Genomic DNA, 15058 nt, shown 5'->3' with positions numbered 1-15058 from the left:
TAAGGAAAACATAACAAATGAAAATACAATCTTCAGTTCATATATACAAATATATGGTCTGACTCCACAATAGAGAGAACAACAAAACCCATTCATGACATTGATATCTAAAAATAAATAAAAATGACTTTTAAAATCAAATGACTTGGGAAAAATAGAAACACAGTATCCTCCGTTTTCTAACACACTCAACAGTCTGTACAGTGCAGGTGCCACACCTGTCGCGTGCTAAACGCCTGGCTCAAAACAAGGCAGCAGACTCCACATGACTTCTTATACTTAATAACTTTCATAAAACTTAGTAAAAACTAAATCCCAAAGCACATACTCACAATTACGTCGCCGGTTTTCTGTGTTCAAATGTGTTTACAGTAGAAACCGTGTGTTTTGACTGTTTCCGGATCTCTTCTAGGTGGGAAACCAGCAGTCGACAGTGAAACCTGACACTCCGTCACCTGTCCTACCTGTCCTGCGGTTTCACTGCGTCCTGATGTCACTGCTGCAATGTTGTCTCAGTGCATATAACTCATGACATGTTCATATAATATAATATCAATCATCATTTACCAAATGTGCAGCTGTACGTTTATTTACTTAACCATAAAATATATTTGTTTTAATTATATTATTTTAAATTAACTTTTCAAGCATCGTCGCTCAATATACTGTCACAAGCTGCGGATAAACTTCACCATCTCCGCCTGTACTGTTCTTTATCCATCGGTGCCATTTACTAAGCGGACGGTCATTAATTTCATTACATCCGGAAATGACGCAGGAGAGTGTTAAAAAAAATGAAAGAGCGATAATTGTTATTGTTAGCTTGTTAGCTAGCAGATGAACTCGAGAAATGGGGATATGACAGAGTAATAACGACTTATTACATGTACACGATTAAGTTATTACAAACGTAAAGTGGTATGTACCAATTTCTGCAGAATATACTCGTAGCATGGAGATGCGACTAATGTCTGAATAACGGTACTAAACAATAGTGTGTGCAGAGAGAAGGAGATTGTAATTTTATATTCGCAGCTACATGTTTGCTAGCATTATATGATGCTAACACAGTGAGGAGCTAATCTCTCAGTACATGACCCGTCCGCTGCAAACTTATATTTCATGAGCATATCCCGTTTCGCTGTTTGAGTTTCTACGTGCATGACCGGAGAGGCACATACAGTTAAAAACTAGCTGTGGTTTTCTGGGCTGTCTGTGGATGCACAAAGTACGACAGTCCTCACATTATGAGAGCTTACCGATGAGCTGTGCCATTACAATAATTGAATATGCACGTGTGTGACAAGTCAGTGCATTAGTGTGAAACGTCCCTGCTGCTTCGCACGCCATATAGCCTGATGACATTTCTTTTCAAATCATAAACTACCGTAATCTAACATTTGTCCTGGCTGTGAGATGGAGGACGGAAACAGGACTGATGCTGCCTCCACATCCAAGAGCCATGCAGGCTCACTCCACCTGCAGAGTAAGACTTCAAAAGCCCCGAGTAAAATCTAATTTTGTTCTGCTCTCTTGTCGAGCTCAACCATTCCTCACTGAGCATATTTTTTTCTCTTGTCAGCTCCAAAAAACGAGGATGCCTATGAAATTGCCATCCCCTATGAGGAGAGTAACTTTGAGCAGCAGGGGTTTTTCAACCAGAGTGATCAGAGTTTTGACGGTGAGTGACAGGATCAATCTTATCCGATTTATTTTCACATAAACTCTGTTGGTAATACTCCTGACTGCACAAAGTCTCCTATCTGTCCTCCTTAGATTCGCCCCCATCGGCTGGCCCGTCTCCAGTCAACAACTCATACATGGTGATCACCAACCTGCGGACCCAGCTACAGATCTCTCTAGAGAAAAACTCTTGGCTGCAGAAAAGAATTGAGGACCTGGAAGAGGAGAGGGACTTCCTACGTTGCCAGCTGGACCGCTTCATCTTCTCCACAAAGAGCCAGGGACAGGAGCAGAGTCAGAGCCAGTATAGTAACGGTAAGGACAGGGGACAGGTGGGGGATGTTAAAGAATTTGAGGGCTGGCGGATTGAAAACAAAACTCTTGCAAGTCAAGTTAACTTTTGGCATGTGGCTCTCTTTAGGTTATGAGTCAAGACGGTTCAACTGGAGGGCAAGAAGAGAGGAAGATCGCTCTACAGGTAAAGACAAATATTTGTGCACATACTGTTAAAACTCTGGTTAGATATTATTGTGTTTCCGTGAAGCCAATTTATTGTTTATGAAGCCTGCAGAGTTCATCTTAGGTCCCAGCTTCTCTGTTTTTATGGATGCCCTCTCCTCACAGATCAACAGAAGACAGATGCACAGCATTTCCCGTCACGTCAGTTTATCCAGCGAAGGCCTGGTCCTCCGACGATGGTGCCTTCCAAAAACCACGTCTCCAGCCCGCTTACCAATCAGCTTGCCTCCATGAATGCTTTGTTCAACTCCACACAGTCACAGGCCATCTTGCAAGGACATAGTCATAGCAATCCCAGCACCACAGCCGGCAGTGGCAACAGCAACAGTGCTACAAGGTCATCCATGAATGAAATGAGTGGACATGCCAACATAGGTCCAGGTAAAGAAAACAAACGGCATAAAGCTCTCTGTATCATCCTCATCAGTTTTATACAAGAAGCTTCTATCGACTGGTTTTAGTCATGGAGATTATTTTTGTCTTATCAGATTCCCTTTCACTCCTGGGAGAGTCTGACGAGTATTTGGAGCAGGACGGCTACCTTGAGGAAGAAGAAATGATATCAGGGGAAGATGTAATGTCAGACACCATAAACAGCAACAGACACCAGTTAAAGAGAAGGCGAGTCTTTCGAGTCCCAAGAGAGCGACAGAGGGGTAAGTGGCGTAATTCAACATTTCAGTGTCATAATTTACCCATAATCCAAAATGAGGCTGCAGTAGCTAAATCTCTTACTCTTATTTTTCAGTAAAAGATGCTGCTGGTGTTCTGTTTCGCTACAAGAAAATCCTGCTTACGTACCAGCGTCTGAAAAATATGTCCAAAGCCTTCCAGATCCACGGTGTCGACCGCAACACAGTGGCTTCCACCACACCCATCGCCGAGCTGCTGCTAGTGGCCCCAGAGAAGGTGGCAGAGGTGGGCGAGTTTGACCCGTCCAAGGAGAAGCTGCTGGACTACGCCCGGCGTTGCTACACTGCCCTGGATGAGGAGACGCTCAGCAGGGTGCAGGCGCTAAAGAAGAATAACCTGCTGTTGCCCATCTCCTACAGGTTCAGACACTAAAGGGGAGAAAGACGGAACTGGTGGTGGAGAGAGGAGCGGAGCGGAGCAGGGAGGAGAGGCAGGTGCGTTCTGCTGCAGCAGGCCAGCTCACCTCAGAGGAGTAGAGATATCCAGAGGGATGGGAAGTTATTCTACTAACTCGGCATCCTGGATATGACCGCGGCCTGCAGCTGAGATTCTTCCTTTTCAGACAAACAAACTTTTCATGCCTCACTTTTGTTATCAATACAGAGCAGGTTTATCAAGTCTCTTTGGTTAAATCGTCACCATTGTTGCAGTGGTGGCGATGATGTGGGAGTGCCTGCTGCAGCTGGAAAGGGAAAAAAAAAAGGTTTTAATTTCTCAAGAGCAAAATAGCATGTCTGTGTGATTCAGACTTCAGACAAGAATGTGTCTTCACTGTTTGTTTTAGAGAGATTGCGTTTCCATACTACGTTGAGTGCAACCAACATTGCTCATACATGTATCTGTGTTTAGGTTTGAACAGAGACATGGATATTTTCTTTTCTGTAGATCTGAATCAGTGTGAAGCCAGGAGTTCATAATTGTGTAGATCTTTTCAGCTCCTGGCAGCCTAAGTGATTTATAAGCAAAGCAGTTTTTATCACTTTTCTTGTGCAATTTTGACACAGTCCTAAAAATATGGTAGTCAGTGTCAGCGTATGTTAAAATGATGCTGCACTTCATTGATTTTGCCATAGTTTTGGGAGTTTGTCACCAATTCTTTATCTTTTTTTTTGTTTGTTTTTTTTAGTATATATTTTTGGCTTTTCATGCCTTTATTTGACAGGACAGTTGAGAGAGACAGGAACTGGGGCAGGATAGGGCCGCTCGACGCGGGAATCGAACCTAGCCTAAACACATGGGGCGGGTGCTCTACCAACCAATTCTTTATCTTTATATTGGTCAGTATGTCTTTGTTCTCAAATTTTTTGACATTTCCATTATTTTGTTAATCATTTTCACTTGCCTTAATGCAATTTCTGTGATTTCCTTGTGTAAGATGCAGTTGTTCTATTTCATTTTCATGACCTGAACACCCACAGCATTCGAATCTGGGACTTGTTCTCATTCTCATTTTCCCTCCATTTCATAAAGAAAGAAATAGGTTGCAACTGCTCGTTGATTATAAAAATGGCTTGTCTGACATCATGTGGTACAAATGCATTTTTGAAAGCACCCCACATTTCAAAAAACAACCCCAAATGTTGGTGATGTCGTAAGTGTTATCCTCGTAATAATAAGGCTACCTGATTTTGGGCTTGTTTCTAACAACAGTAATGATCCATTACTCTGATGTTCCTCTAGACATCCCGTTTTGTAATTATCTGCACTACAATACACTAAATGTCACTTCTTATGCTTCTGGTATTGAGGCTCCTGAAATGCTTTTGTGACGGTAATACTTTTTTGTAAAATATGGTACAGAGCATTTACACTAATTATTTCTAAAATGACTATTTGTGTAACTTTTGGTTCCTTGCAAAAATTGTGGGTATTAATCATACAAACTGTTTTACAGTGTGAGTTAAAACAAAAGAAGTAAGCCTGTGCACACAGATCTGTGAGATCTTTTATTGCTTCCCAGTGTCTCACCAAAAGTGCATGTGAAAAGAGCTCTTTGATGATCCATCGCTCATAAAGGGTCTTCATAATTTTTACATTGCACCCACGGTGATTAGATTGTATGATAAAGTGTGGTGTTCATGTCAGTACAGTAAATGATCTACAGTAATATATAAAAACAGATTAGGTTACAGTGGAATACAATCACTTCAATTTTTATGAACAGAGACGGGTACTCCAATTTTTGTGTAACGTGCACTGCAGCTGACCTTGCAAAATCAGACCAAGGTGCAGGGTTTTGAAAACCATGTTTGTCTCATTTAATGTCTCATTTATGTATATTGAGGGAAATGTGCATCTCACTTAATGTCAATTAAATCACCAAATGTATAACGAAACTCAAATGTCATGAATACATTTGATTTCGTACAAGAATTTAGATTAATTAATCTGTAAAATCCAACATCACCACTTACTGAAAACAAATCTGTATGATTCATGGACAGTACTGTTAACACAAATGTAATTAAAACATTTGATTTCCTACAAATATCTCTAATTTCTTATTTGTTCTATCCATCATCACATCATACTGACAATTTTAAGGGGGGCAAAAAATTGTCATACTTTGATCAGAGCGCAAGGGCAAAGAAAGAACAGTATACACATTATTTAAGATGAAATACTTACACCATAGGCACATATGGAGATGATTCCATTTCCATGTGTATTGAGGCATGACTTTGCAGTCCTGATGATACACTAAAGGTACTGTGAGCACAGATGTTCCTCTGTCAATGATATAATCACACTCTATCTACCTCTTGCAGTATACAGTTTATCTTGTCTGTGGTGAAGTGTAGCAGATATAGGTTATATGATGATATTCTCACCATAACATGGAGTTGTGTGCATATATTTTTTTCTTTCAAACATCAGAAACATGACATCTACAGTAGCTATGCAGTAAGGTTTTTCAATTCAAAGATCTATATCCTTTGAGGAACACTAAATGTGATCTTTATGATTTAAAGCGGATGTTATAATGTTTTTTGTTACTTTTTTTTCACTTGGTGTTTGTTACTGATTTATTTTATTTTCAAAACACAAATTCCCTGTCGTTTGATACTTGACTAACCTGGAGGAGACTTTCAACTAGCTTCAGACATTATATATTTAGCAAACGTTCATGAAACCTAATTTTGTGGGGGGGGGGATAATAAGGCATGCGCAGAAATATAAATTTCTCCTCTGTGTAGCGATGAAGGTTCTTCTTTCACTCACCGGAAACTTGTCACTGATCAACTTCCGGTGTCACGGGGTACCGGGGAGACGGAGCAAAAAAAGCGGGCATACTGAAATCTTTATTGTTTTCGTTAGTCTTGAAACATTTGAAAGCCAGTATATTTGGCTTATAAGGCCGAGTAACTGCGCCTCGCTGGCCAGTGATCGCCTGGGATTTGCATTTGGCTGAGGAAATCCTCTCATTCATTCGGTTTTCGTGGTGGCTAGCGGGCTAGCGAGGCTCGGCAGCAGCAGGCCCGTTCCCCTGGACTCTGATACCAGCCAGGCAGCTAACGTTAGCACGCTAACCCATGCGAACACGTTTTCTTTCTCAATGATTCTGACAATTACGCTGTAAATAGACACCACGCCGCGAAAGTGTGTGCTGGTAAACAATCTTTCGTAATCCAGTCGTTACGTAGCCCGGTAGTAGAGAGCTAACACACCCGAGCTTCACCAACGAGGCGTTTGTTTTTACAAGTGTTGTTCACTTTGTTGCTAGCCTGCCTGAGCTAGCCACCGCCAACTGAACAACGCAGTCCGTGAGAGCGCAGCAGCCCCCAGCCCACAGAGATGTCGGACTTCGACGAATTTGAAAGACAGCTATCTGAAAACAAACAAGGTATGCGAACCACTTACACCCTAGGGACTGAAATTGCTAATAAGTGCATTTGATTGCAGCCGTCGCTATCAGTTTAGCGAGAGATGGATGTGTCTATTTACTGGAGCGGTGTGAGCTCGGTTGTTAGCCCTCAGCCGTGAGCCCGTCGCTAGCCGCTGTAGCTAGCTGTAATGCTGTAGCTGTACGTTAATGCTGCAACCGTGGCTGTAAAAGCTGAATCTTAAATCGTACACTGTGTCTTAATGTCGTTAGTGTGTTTAACTACGCAAAGGTAACCCGCATTGTTTCCATTGGGGGCCGGCTATAACACGACGGTGCCTCTGCCAGCGCCAGCTGACTGGATAGTTGGGGGCAGCAAGAGCTCATTCTTTGCAGCTGTTGGGTCTAGTGGACATTTACTAACACCCCAGCCTTATGTTTGACACCAGAAGCTGACAACGCTGTTAACCATAGCTGTTACCTTTATCCCACTTTAATCTCCCTTTAACCTAGATCTGCGTTTACACGTTTAACGTTGCACTCAAGTAGCCTAGTTGTACTGTACCTGGTGAAATTAAATGAACATTGGGACACGTTATACCAACCAACATTTCAAACTATATAGTTAGTTGTGATGTTTGGTCTAATGTCCCCTATTATTCTCTGGTGATCGTATCGCATCATTGGTAGGGTTACATGTTGTAGTGTTGCTATAGAATGTTTACCATGTACAAACTTTAGTATTGTCATGTGTAGTAGGTTGAACAGTTGGCACATTTTCTTTCAAATTTTATTCTAACATCATTAGTCTTTGAAGTGAAAGCCATGTGGATATTTCAGTGGCATTGATGATTATCCCTTTGTTGTTCAATTGTGTGTTGTTTCACATGTGTATCTTTCTCTAATGCCATTTATCACAAATCCTGCAGCTGAAAGGGACAAAGAGAACCGCCACCACCGCCGGTCCTCCTCCCGCAGCCGCAGCAGAGAGAGGAAAAGGAGGAGCAGAGACAGGGATAGACGCAGCAGGGACCGCCGTGGGGACAGTAAGGAGCGCAGGCACAGACGCAGGTCAGTACCTCTGTACAACTACACCCGGACCAGCAACTTCCGAAAATTCCTCTTGTCACCTCATCATCATAAATCCCTCCTTATTGGCCTCGCAGTTCTTGTCATTACCATGGTAAATTGCAAGTTACTCAAGCACAAGACACTGTTGACCACATTAATTTATGAAAACAGTGTTTTTGGTTTCAGGGCTGTTTTGCAGTGCATTATATGTCCCAGAGCACATTGTTGGCCTTTGCCGTCAATCAGGAGTGTGCACACATACATGTTTTTTGGCGCACCAGCATGTCTGTGCTACACCCGCGACTTGATCTTGGCATCTAACCATTCGTCTACTGTACTGTAGGTGGCTGCAAATTCCAAACTCAAGAAAACGCACACAGGAAATGACATTAAATTCCATTAGCGTTGATTAAAAAACAGGCCAACATAAGCACTCAATTCTAAGCCAATTCTCACCATCTATTTATTTTGGGTAGCAAAGCCTAAGAGCTGACCTCCTGAAGTTAAGACACTGTGATTCTGAATACTATCCATTGATCACATTAATATACTAGTTATACGAGTTAAACTCCCAGAACAAAGCCACTGAAATCTCACTGTCCTCCTTTTGTTCCCTTAAAAATAATTTTATCTAATTTTACCAGTAGTTTGACTGTGATAATCTCTATTTTAGATAATGTTTTTTTATGGTCTGTGTCCCCAAGCCCTCTGTCACTTCTGATGGTGACACGGCTCAAATCATGCCTTACGGACAACATAGGGCCACATTTTGAATACACACATTGACACATGATCTTTTACGTCCTTGATAATTCAACAAATTTTAAGGCTTAATGGTTTTATGGAGAATTTCTGATCGGTTGTAAAACAACAAATTACGTTGATTGATACCTTACCTGAAACGAAACATTTTGGGATGATGTGTGGGTGCCTGGTTTGGTCAAGGTCAAGATGGTCAAGGTCAAGTTGGCCATCTATGTTTAATCAGGGTGAACAAGCAAGCTGTGACCATGGTAGTAACTGCATGATGGGGAATCACGATCTCATTGCTTGAGCTCACACGATCTGCATTGGGTTTTGGTCCTGTCAGGGTGGGTTTGTTTACCACTCTCTTGGACTCAAGTTGGGAACAGAAAAGCTGCCCCAGTCCTGTTCATTGTTAGAACACCATCAAGAAGAATTGGTTTGTCATTTTCAGTCTTTTGTCATATAGGATTAAAATGTGGCACATGCAGTATGTCTGTGGTTGTCTCATGATGAACCTGGGCCATGACGTTAGACAGAAACTCTTCAGGGTTTGTGCTGCGAGAACTTTTTCATACAGGTGTAAGTTTTTCCCAGAGCTCCGCCAACACCAGTGACAAGTGCCCACCAACAAGCCTGACTGTTGTCAGGGAAACATGCTCACTTTTGGACACCTGTGGGTCTTTGTGGATATGGATATGATTAGAAGTGTCGGAGTACTCCAACTAATACAATAGGCCATGATGGTGAATTCTGTGGATTACATTTTTATAAGATTGATTTGCTAGAGTGTAGCCACACTTCTCTTTAATAACTGCCTCGGTAACTTCTGTCTTCTACATGCTGTTGCAAAGCTCGTCAACTTTCTGCTGCTTGTTGGCTTTGAATGACTGTGGCCCTTTTGTCTCTTAGTGCTAAATTAAAATAAGTTCCTATGGGTCACCCAATGTGAGCCCTCCGTTTGAATATGTAATAATGTCGCTCCTCTCTGCAGCTGCTATGCGTTTGTGAAATTGTCATTTTCGGCTTTCATTGCATTATTAGTTGTTCTCAGATGGTTTTGCATGTCAGCAGTGAGAGTGGCCGTGCACTGAATGTGCAGGAGTGTGATCTGAACTTGAAAGTACTTTGTGCTTTAAGAAATACAAGGATTACCAGGGCTCCTGGACTGGTAGCGTTTTGTATTTGGTGAGGGTCCTAGACATTTGGGTTCTATTTTTGTGAAGTGGAAATGTTGGTGAATGTCATGATTGATTTTGAGAGAAATGTGAAATGCTTCCAATGTCATTTCAGCTCACCATCCAGCTTCCCCCAGGACAATGCTGGAAGGTAATACAGCAAACTAACACAAAGCTGGTTTGTGCATTATTGCAACAACTGCAAACTGAATGGTCTGCCTCTGATTCTCTGTGTAGATATCTACCTGGATTGGGTTTTTTATCCTTTCTTTTCCCTTTACCAATCACTTTACAATGTTATGATTGATGCAAGCCCCCACCCCCTTCAAAAGTTGCTACATTTTGCAGTATATATTTTTGAAAACATGATCCATCATCAAATCTAGTAATTGACTACTGAACTAATGACAGATATCTGCCTGTGCATTGATCATTACACTTTTAATTTACCTGTCCTTTCCTCCCCCAACAGCCGCTCTCCTCACCGTGAGAAGAAGAAGAAGGTGAAGAAGTACTGGGATGTCCCTCCACCTGGTTTTGAGCACATCACTCCAATGCAGTACAAAGCCATGCAAGGTAACAGTCCTTACTGCCGTCTACCCTAATGCTGTACATGGCTAGAGTCAAATGTATACCTATAATTACATCTGTTGAACGTCTCCTGTCTTTGCTTTGCTCTCCAGCTGCAGGCCAGATCCCAGCCACAGCCCTCCTGCCGACCATGACTCCAGACGGCCTGGCTGTTACTCCCACCCCTGTACCTGTAGTGGGCAGCCAGATGACCCGGCAGGCCCGCCGACTCTATGTGGGCAATATCCCCTTTGGTATCACAGAGGTGAGAAACGGGACAGTATTTTGACATTTGAATCCAGCGTTATGCACACATTAAAATAGCCTATATGTTATTCTTCATTCCCCAAGAGTTTCACCATTAATTAAGATTATTTAAATTTTCTCTCTTCCTGTGTGTAGGAGTCAATGATGGACTTCTTCAATGCCCAGATGCGTCTGGGTGGTCTTACTCAGGCCCCTGGAAACCCTGTTCTTGCAGTTCAGATCAACCAGGATAAGAATTTTGCCTTCCTTGAGGTGACGCAAGGCCCCCACCTCTTGATGGAGACAATATTTGTTTTCTCTTTGTGTGTCTATCTCTATTTCAAACAACAGTTTTGACTGTAACACTATATTTGTTTGTTTATTTGTTTTTTGTGCAGTTTCGTTCAGTGGATGAAACAACACAGGCCATGGCCTTTGATGGCATCATCTTTCAAGGCCAGAGCCTCAAGATCCGCCGTCCACACGATTACCAGCCCCTGCCGGGCATGAGCGAGAACCCCAGTGTATATGTGCCTGGTACACAGACAATTAATGGTTTTTAACCCCTAAGTACTTGTTGCATAATTCATAAGAATCAGTCATTAATTCCCATCAGGAGCTCTGTGCACCTCTGCTTATGTTTCTGCCGGTCGTCTTTGTCTCACGTAGGCGTGGTGTCCACAGTGGTGCCCGACTCGGCTCACAAGCTCTTCATTGGCGGCTTGCCCAACTACCTGAATGATGACCAGGTCAGTATAATACAGCGTACTACTGCCTCCAAACGGTAGTAATACATATGTGGTGTACTTCACAAAACCCATTCTCAAACATTTTCAAGTGTGCTCTAGTTATTAGCTATAATTTGATTCCCATAGTGATCATTGATTGGTCAGGGGAGTTTTTGGACTTTCAATGACTCTTCTGTTTTCTGTGTCTCAGGTGAAGGAGCTGCTGACGTCATTTGGCCCACTGAAGGCTTTCAACCTGGTGAAGGACAGTGCCACAGGCCTATCTAAAGGATATGCCTTCTGTGAATATGTTGATGTCAACCTCAATGACCAGGTAAACAGTCCAACAGAACTTACTCAGTAACAGGATATTTTTCAGTGCAATCCAGCAACAGAAGAGGAGATTCTCATTTTAAACTTCCACAGCTTTAAGAGGTTTTTGTATCTTTACAGGCTATTGCTGGGCTGAACGGCATGCAGCTCGGAGACAAGAAGCTCCTGGTGCAAAGAGCCAGTGTGGGATCCAAGAACGCCACTCTGGTGAGTGTCCAGGGGCTGGACGAATGACAGCAGGGTGGTGGGAGGCTAGATGCTCTTTTAGATTTTCATAAATGGATAAAGACGAACCACCAACCAGATCAAGTGTAACAATTTATGTGCTATATTTGAAACACACTGTGTACATTTGAATTTCTTTCCTTTGAGTAAAGTTTTTTAGTAAAGTACATTTTAGTGCAAGAAAAGATGTCAGATACTGAGAGAGTAGGGAAAATCCTTCATAGTTTATTCTGACTTCTCACAAAGCATCTTAAAATATGTTGTATTTAATACGTATTGAAGCACCTCCACTGTTATGTGTTTTCCTTAATGAGTAAGCTTAACAGGATTTATAACTTGGGGCAAGGGCATAGTATGTATATCCACATAGTCTGAACCAACAAGAAAACACAGTTGAATAAGAAATTTCATCCTGAAATTGCTCCCGTAAATTTGAAAAAACAGGCTCTAGCTTCACTAGTTAGAAAAACACAACTGTTAGAAATGAGAAAAATGTTTTGCTCTGTATAAGTGTGGTTGTTGGCAGCAATAGTCCGCTGCAGTCTATGAAAAATGTTAAACATGGTCTGTCTTCTTTTTAACCACTGTTTGGCCTAATAAGGTCTACACACAGTGACATTGAACTCCTTCTGGTCCTAATACTAAAGACAAACTGTGTTTTCAGACGAGCATGAACCAGACCCCAGTGACGCTGCAGGTGCCTGGTCTGAACAGCTCGGTGACTCAGATGGGAGGTCTGCCCACTGAGGTGCTGTGTCTGATGAACATGGTGGCCCCCGAGGAGCTGCTGGATGATGAAGAGTACGAGGAGATTGTGGAGGACGTCAGGGACGAGTGCAGCAAGTACGGTCAAGTCAAGAGCATTGAGATACCTCGACCCGTGGACGGCCTGGAAGTGCCCGGGACTGGCAAGGTAGGACCCTCTGCATCCCGTTCAGTTATTCTACCTTTATTCATTTATTTATGATAGACAGTCAAGATATTATTCAAATGTTTTAATCTGTTATTTCCTCTCTTTTTTTTTTTATATAACTTTGTAGATCTTCGTGGAGTTCACATCAGTTTTTGACTCCCAGAAGGCCATGCAGGGGCTGACAGGAAGGAAGTTTGCCAACAGGGTGGTGGTGACCAAATACTGCGATCCAGACGCTTATCACCGCCGGGACTTCTGGTAGAAGAGGCATGAGGAGAAGAGGGGTGGGTGGGAGGTGGGTGGGAGAGGGACAAGTACGGGGGGGAGGGAGGGAGGGGGGGATGCGCACTGCTTATATCCAAATCAGCCCCCTGATTGATTTGGTAAGAGCTTCATTTCAGGTAGATCTGGGAATATTAAGCATTTGACGAATGGCTTTGGTGACATCCAGTTTTTCATTTGAGATCTACGAGAAATCTCCAGCAGTCAAAACGGATATTTGGAAATTGGACAGGAGAAAACTGGAGAGGAGGGTTTATATTCAGTCCATAAGACGGGGGGCTCGGTTTGGGTGGTGAGGGTGTAGCTGGGTGGGTCGGGGGTGTCAAAGATTTTTGAGAAATGTGTGTAATAATAGGTCCAGGGTGGGGTCAACAATTTTTATACTTTGTGAGACAGGGATGTCATTTTGGGTGGGAGGGGGGTGCCACACTTTAAGATTTGTATTTAAATGGAGGTAGCCTGTTTTAAGTACATTAGGAAGGAGTTGCTGTAGGGAACTAACTGGACTATTGGGATTGGATGGAGGAAACAGGAGTGTTTATTTGTGAAAGGGAGATGTGGGGGAGATGGAGAGGAAGACGAGGGCATTTTGTTTGACCGTCTAATGTAGATATACAGTAGCTGTAACATCCACTTCAGTTTTGCCATCATCATGAGAAAGCCAAGGGGAGACTCTTCACCATTGGATTTTTTTTTTCTGTTTGGACATTTCCCTCATGTTCCTTCATTTTCATCAGACTACTGCCCCCCTCAGGACGATTGTTAGAGAATCTGTATCTGAATGTCAACTGTAATTGTTTCGATACTGTGTGTAGCTTCTCTGATGATTTGAGCTGTAATATCGCCTTGTATTCAGGCTACAGAATAAGAAAAGAACATTTTCAATTATACCTATTCGTTGTTTTTTTTCTTCTTTCTTTTGTTATTTACTGTAACTTTTTCACGCCCATCTTTTGTGCACAGCTTTTTAACAGGTGAGATTTTGTCTCGGCTTAGTTCGGCCCAGACTTAATTCAACAGGAAATAAACAAAGAAAGGCAAAGAGAGGCAAATAGATACGTATCTATTGGGGATGTATCTCTTCCTTACCAAAAAGCCTTAATGTTATTACACAATGTCAATTTGCTGAGGAAAAAAATTTGGCTTGCCCCTCTATCAATGTCTCCATGTTCATAAATGTCACTATCTCGTGCTTTAGCCTCGCATAGCCAGTTCTCATTCTTTCTTGTTTCCATGCAGATTTGAGACGTTAGATGTGTTGGATCAGTCTGGCTTTTTTGTGTGACATCTCACCTCTTTGGAAAAGACCAAATAAACATGTAACTGATACTCACGACTCATGTTGTGCTACAGGGTGAAACCAAAACTACACAACACAACTACTCCCAGCCTCACTTGTTACAAAAAAAACTGATAATGTGAATGGCTTGTCCACACTGATGAATTAAAATTAAACTGACCACTTTATTGGCCATTCATTGAAGGCCTGCAGACAAGGATTTCCTGTTGCACATCTGACTAAATTACAAGTTATATTCACAGTTCTCTGTTCACATGACAAGGTTTTATTATTTTACACGATTTTATTTAATCAGCCTTTGGGGGGATATTCACTAAATCTTAGAGGTAGCTGTTGGGATGTTTGAAACTGTCCGTGTGAACTTAAAATCTGCTTTTCTCTAATCTCCCTCATCTTCTGCCCTTGTTTCTCTGAGGACCACATGTTCACACTGTATGGGCTTGAGACTCTGCTTTCATTTGATACTTTGGGTTGCTTAAGACAGCGCTAAGGAGAGGTTGTGTGTCGGTGATAACAATTTTGAAATGTTTCTCCTTACTTTCTGAAGGTCTGCTTTTTCAGTGTCACTGTGTCAGTTAATTTCTCTTTTTATTTCTCTGAAAACAATGTGATTTCTTAAATGATTTAAACCCTAAAAACCACATCTAGTTTATAAAAGCAGAACAGTCTTTCATTTGTCCAATTTGTTTTCAACTGTTGATTAAAAACTGAATTTACACGTTGTCTTTTTTCTTTTTGCTTCCTTTTGTA

At 42.1% G+C, this 15058-nt stretch overlaps 2 protein-coding genes across 3 annotated transcripts; both read left to right on the top strand.

The window, feature by feature from the left end:
- Window positions 1-810: 810 nt before the first annotated feature.
- Window positions 811-5341, top strand: LOC310999433 (coiled-coil domain-containing protein 106-like). The gene is made up of 8 exons (XM_083989862.1): window positions 811-918; window positions 1417-1486; window positions 1583-1681; window positions 1777-1998; window positions 2105-2161; window positions 2308-2583; window positions 2691-2858; window positions 2951-5341. The coding sequence occupies exons 2-8, from the start codon at window positions 1417-1419 to the stop codon at window positions 3265-3267; spliced, it is 1209 nt and encodes a 402-aa protein (XP_083845988.1). The 5' UTR covers window positions 811-918; the 3' UTR covers window positions 3268-5341.
- An 810-nt stretch (window positions 5342-6151) lies between these two features.
- Window positions 6152-15026, top strand: u2af2a (U2 small nuclear RNA auxiliary factor 2a). Of its 2 annotated transcripts, none has more exons than XM_083990251.1 (12): window positions 6152-6739; window positions 7648-7789; window positions 9827-9862; window positions 10184-10287; window positions 10395-10546; window positions 10684-10800; window positions 10926-11064; window positions 11197-11276; window positions 11467-11589; window positions 11709-11795; window positions 12478-12726; window positions 12854-15026. In XM_083990251.1, the coding sequence occupies exons 1-12, from the start codon at window positions 6691-6693 to the stop codon at window positions 12986-12988; spliced, it is 1413 nt and encodes a 470-aa protein (XP_083846377.1). In that variant the 5' UTR covers window positions 6152-6690; the 3' UTR covers window positions 12989-15026. The 2 variants fall into 2 exon arrangements, with proteins under 2 accessions (XP_083846377.1, XP_083846376.1); XM_083990250.1 differs by having other exon boundaries at window positions 10926-11082.
- Window positions 15027-15058: the final 32 nt, after the last annotated feature.

Source organism: Trachurus trachurus (assembly GCF_905171665.1).
Source record: "Trachurus trachurus genome assembly, chromosome: 16".
Taxonomy (NCBI): domain Eukaryota; kingdom Metazoa; phylum Chordata; class Actinopteri; order Carangiformes; family Carangidae; genus Trachurus; species Trachurus trachurus.
This window is presented reverse-complemented; position numbering and strand designations above follow the sequence as displayed.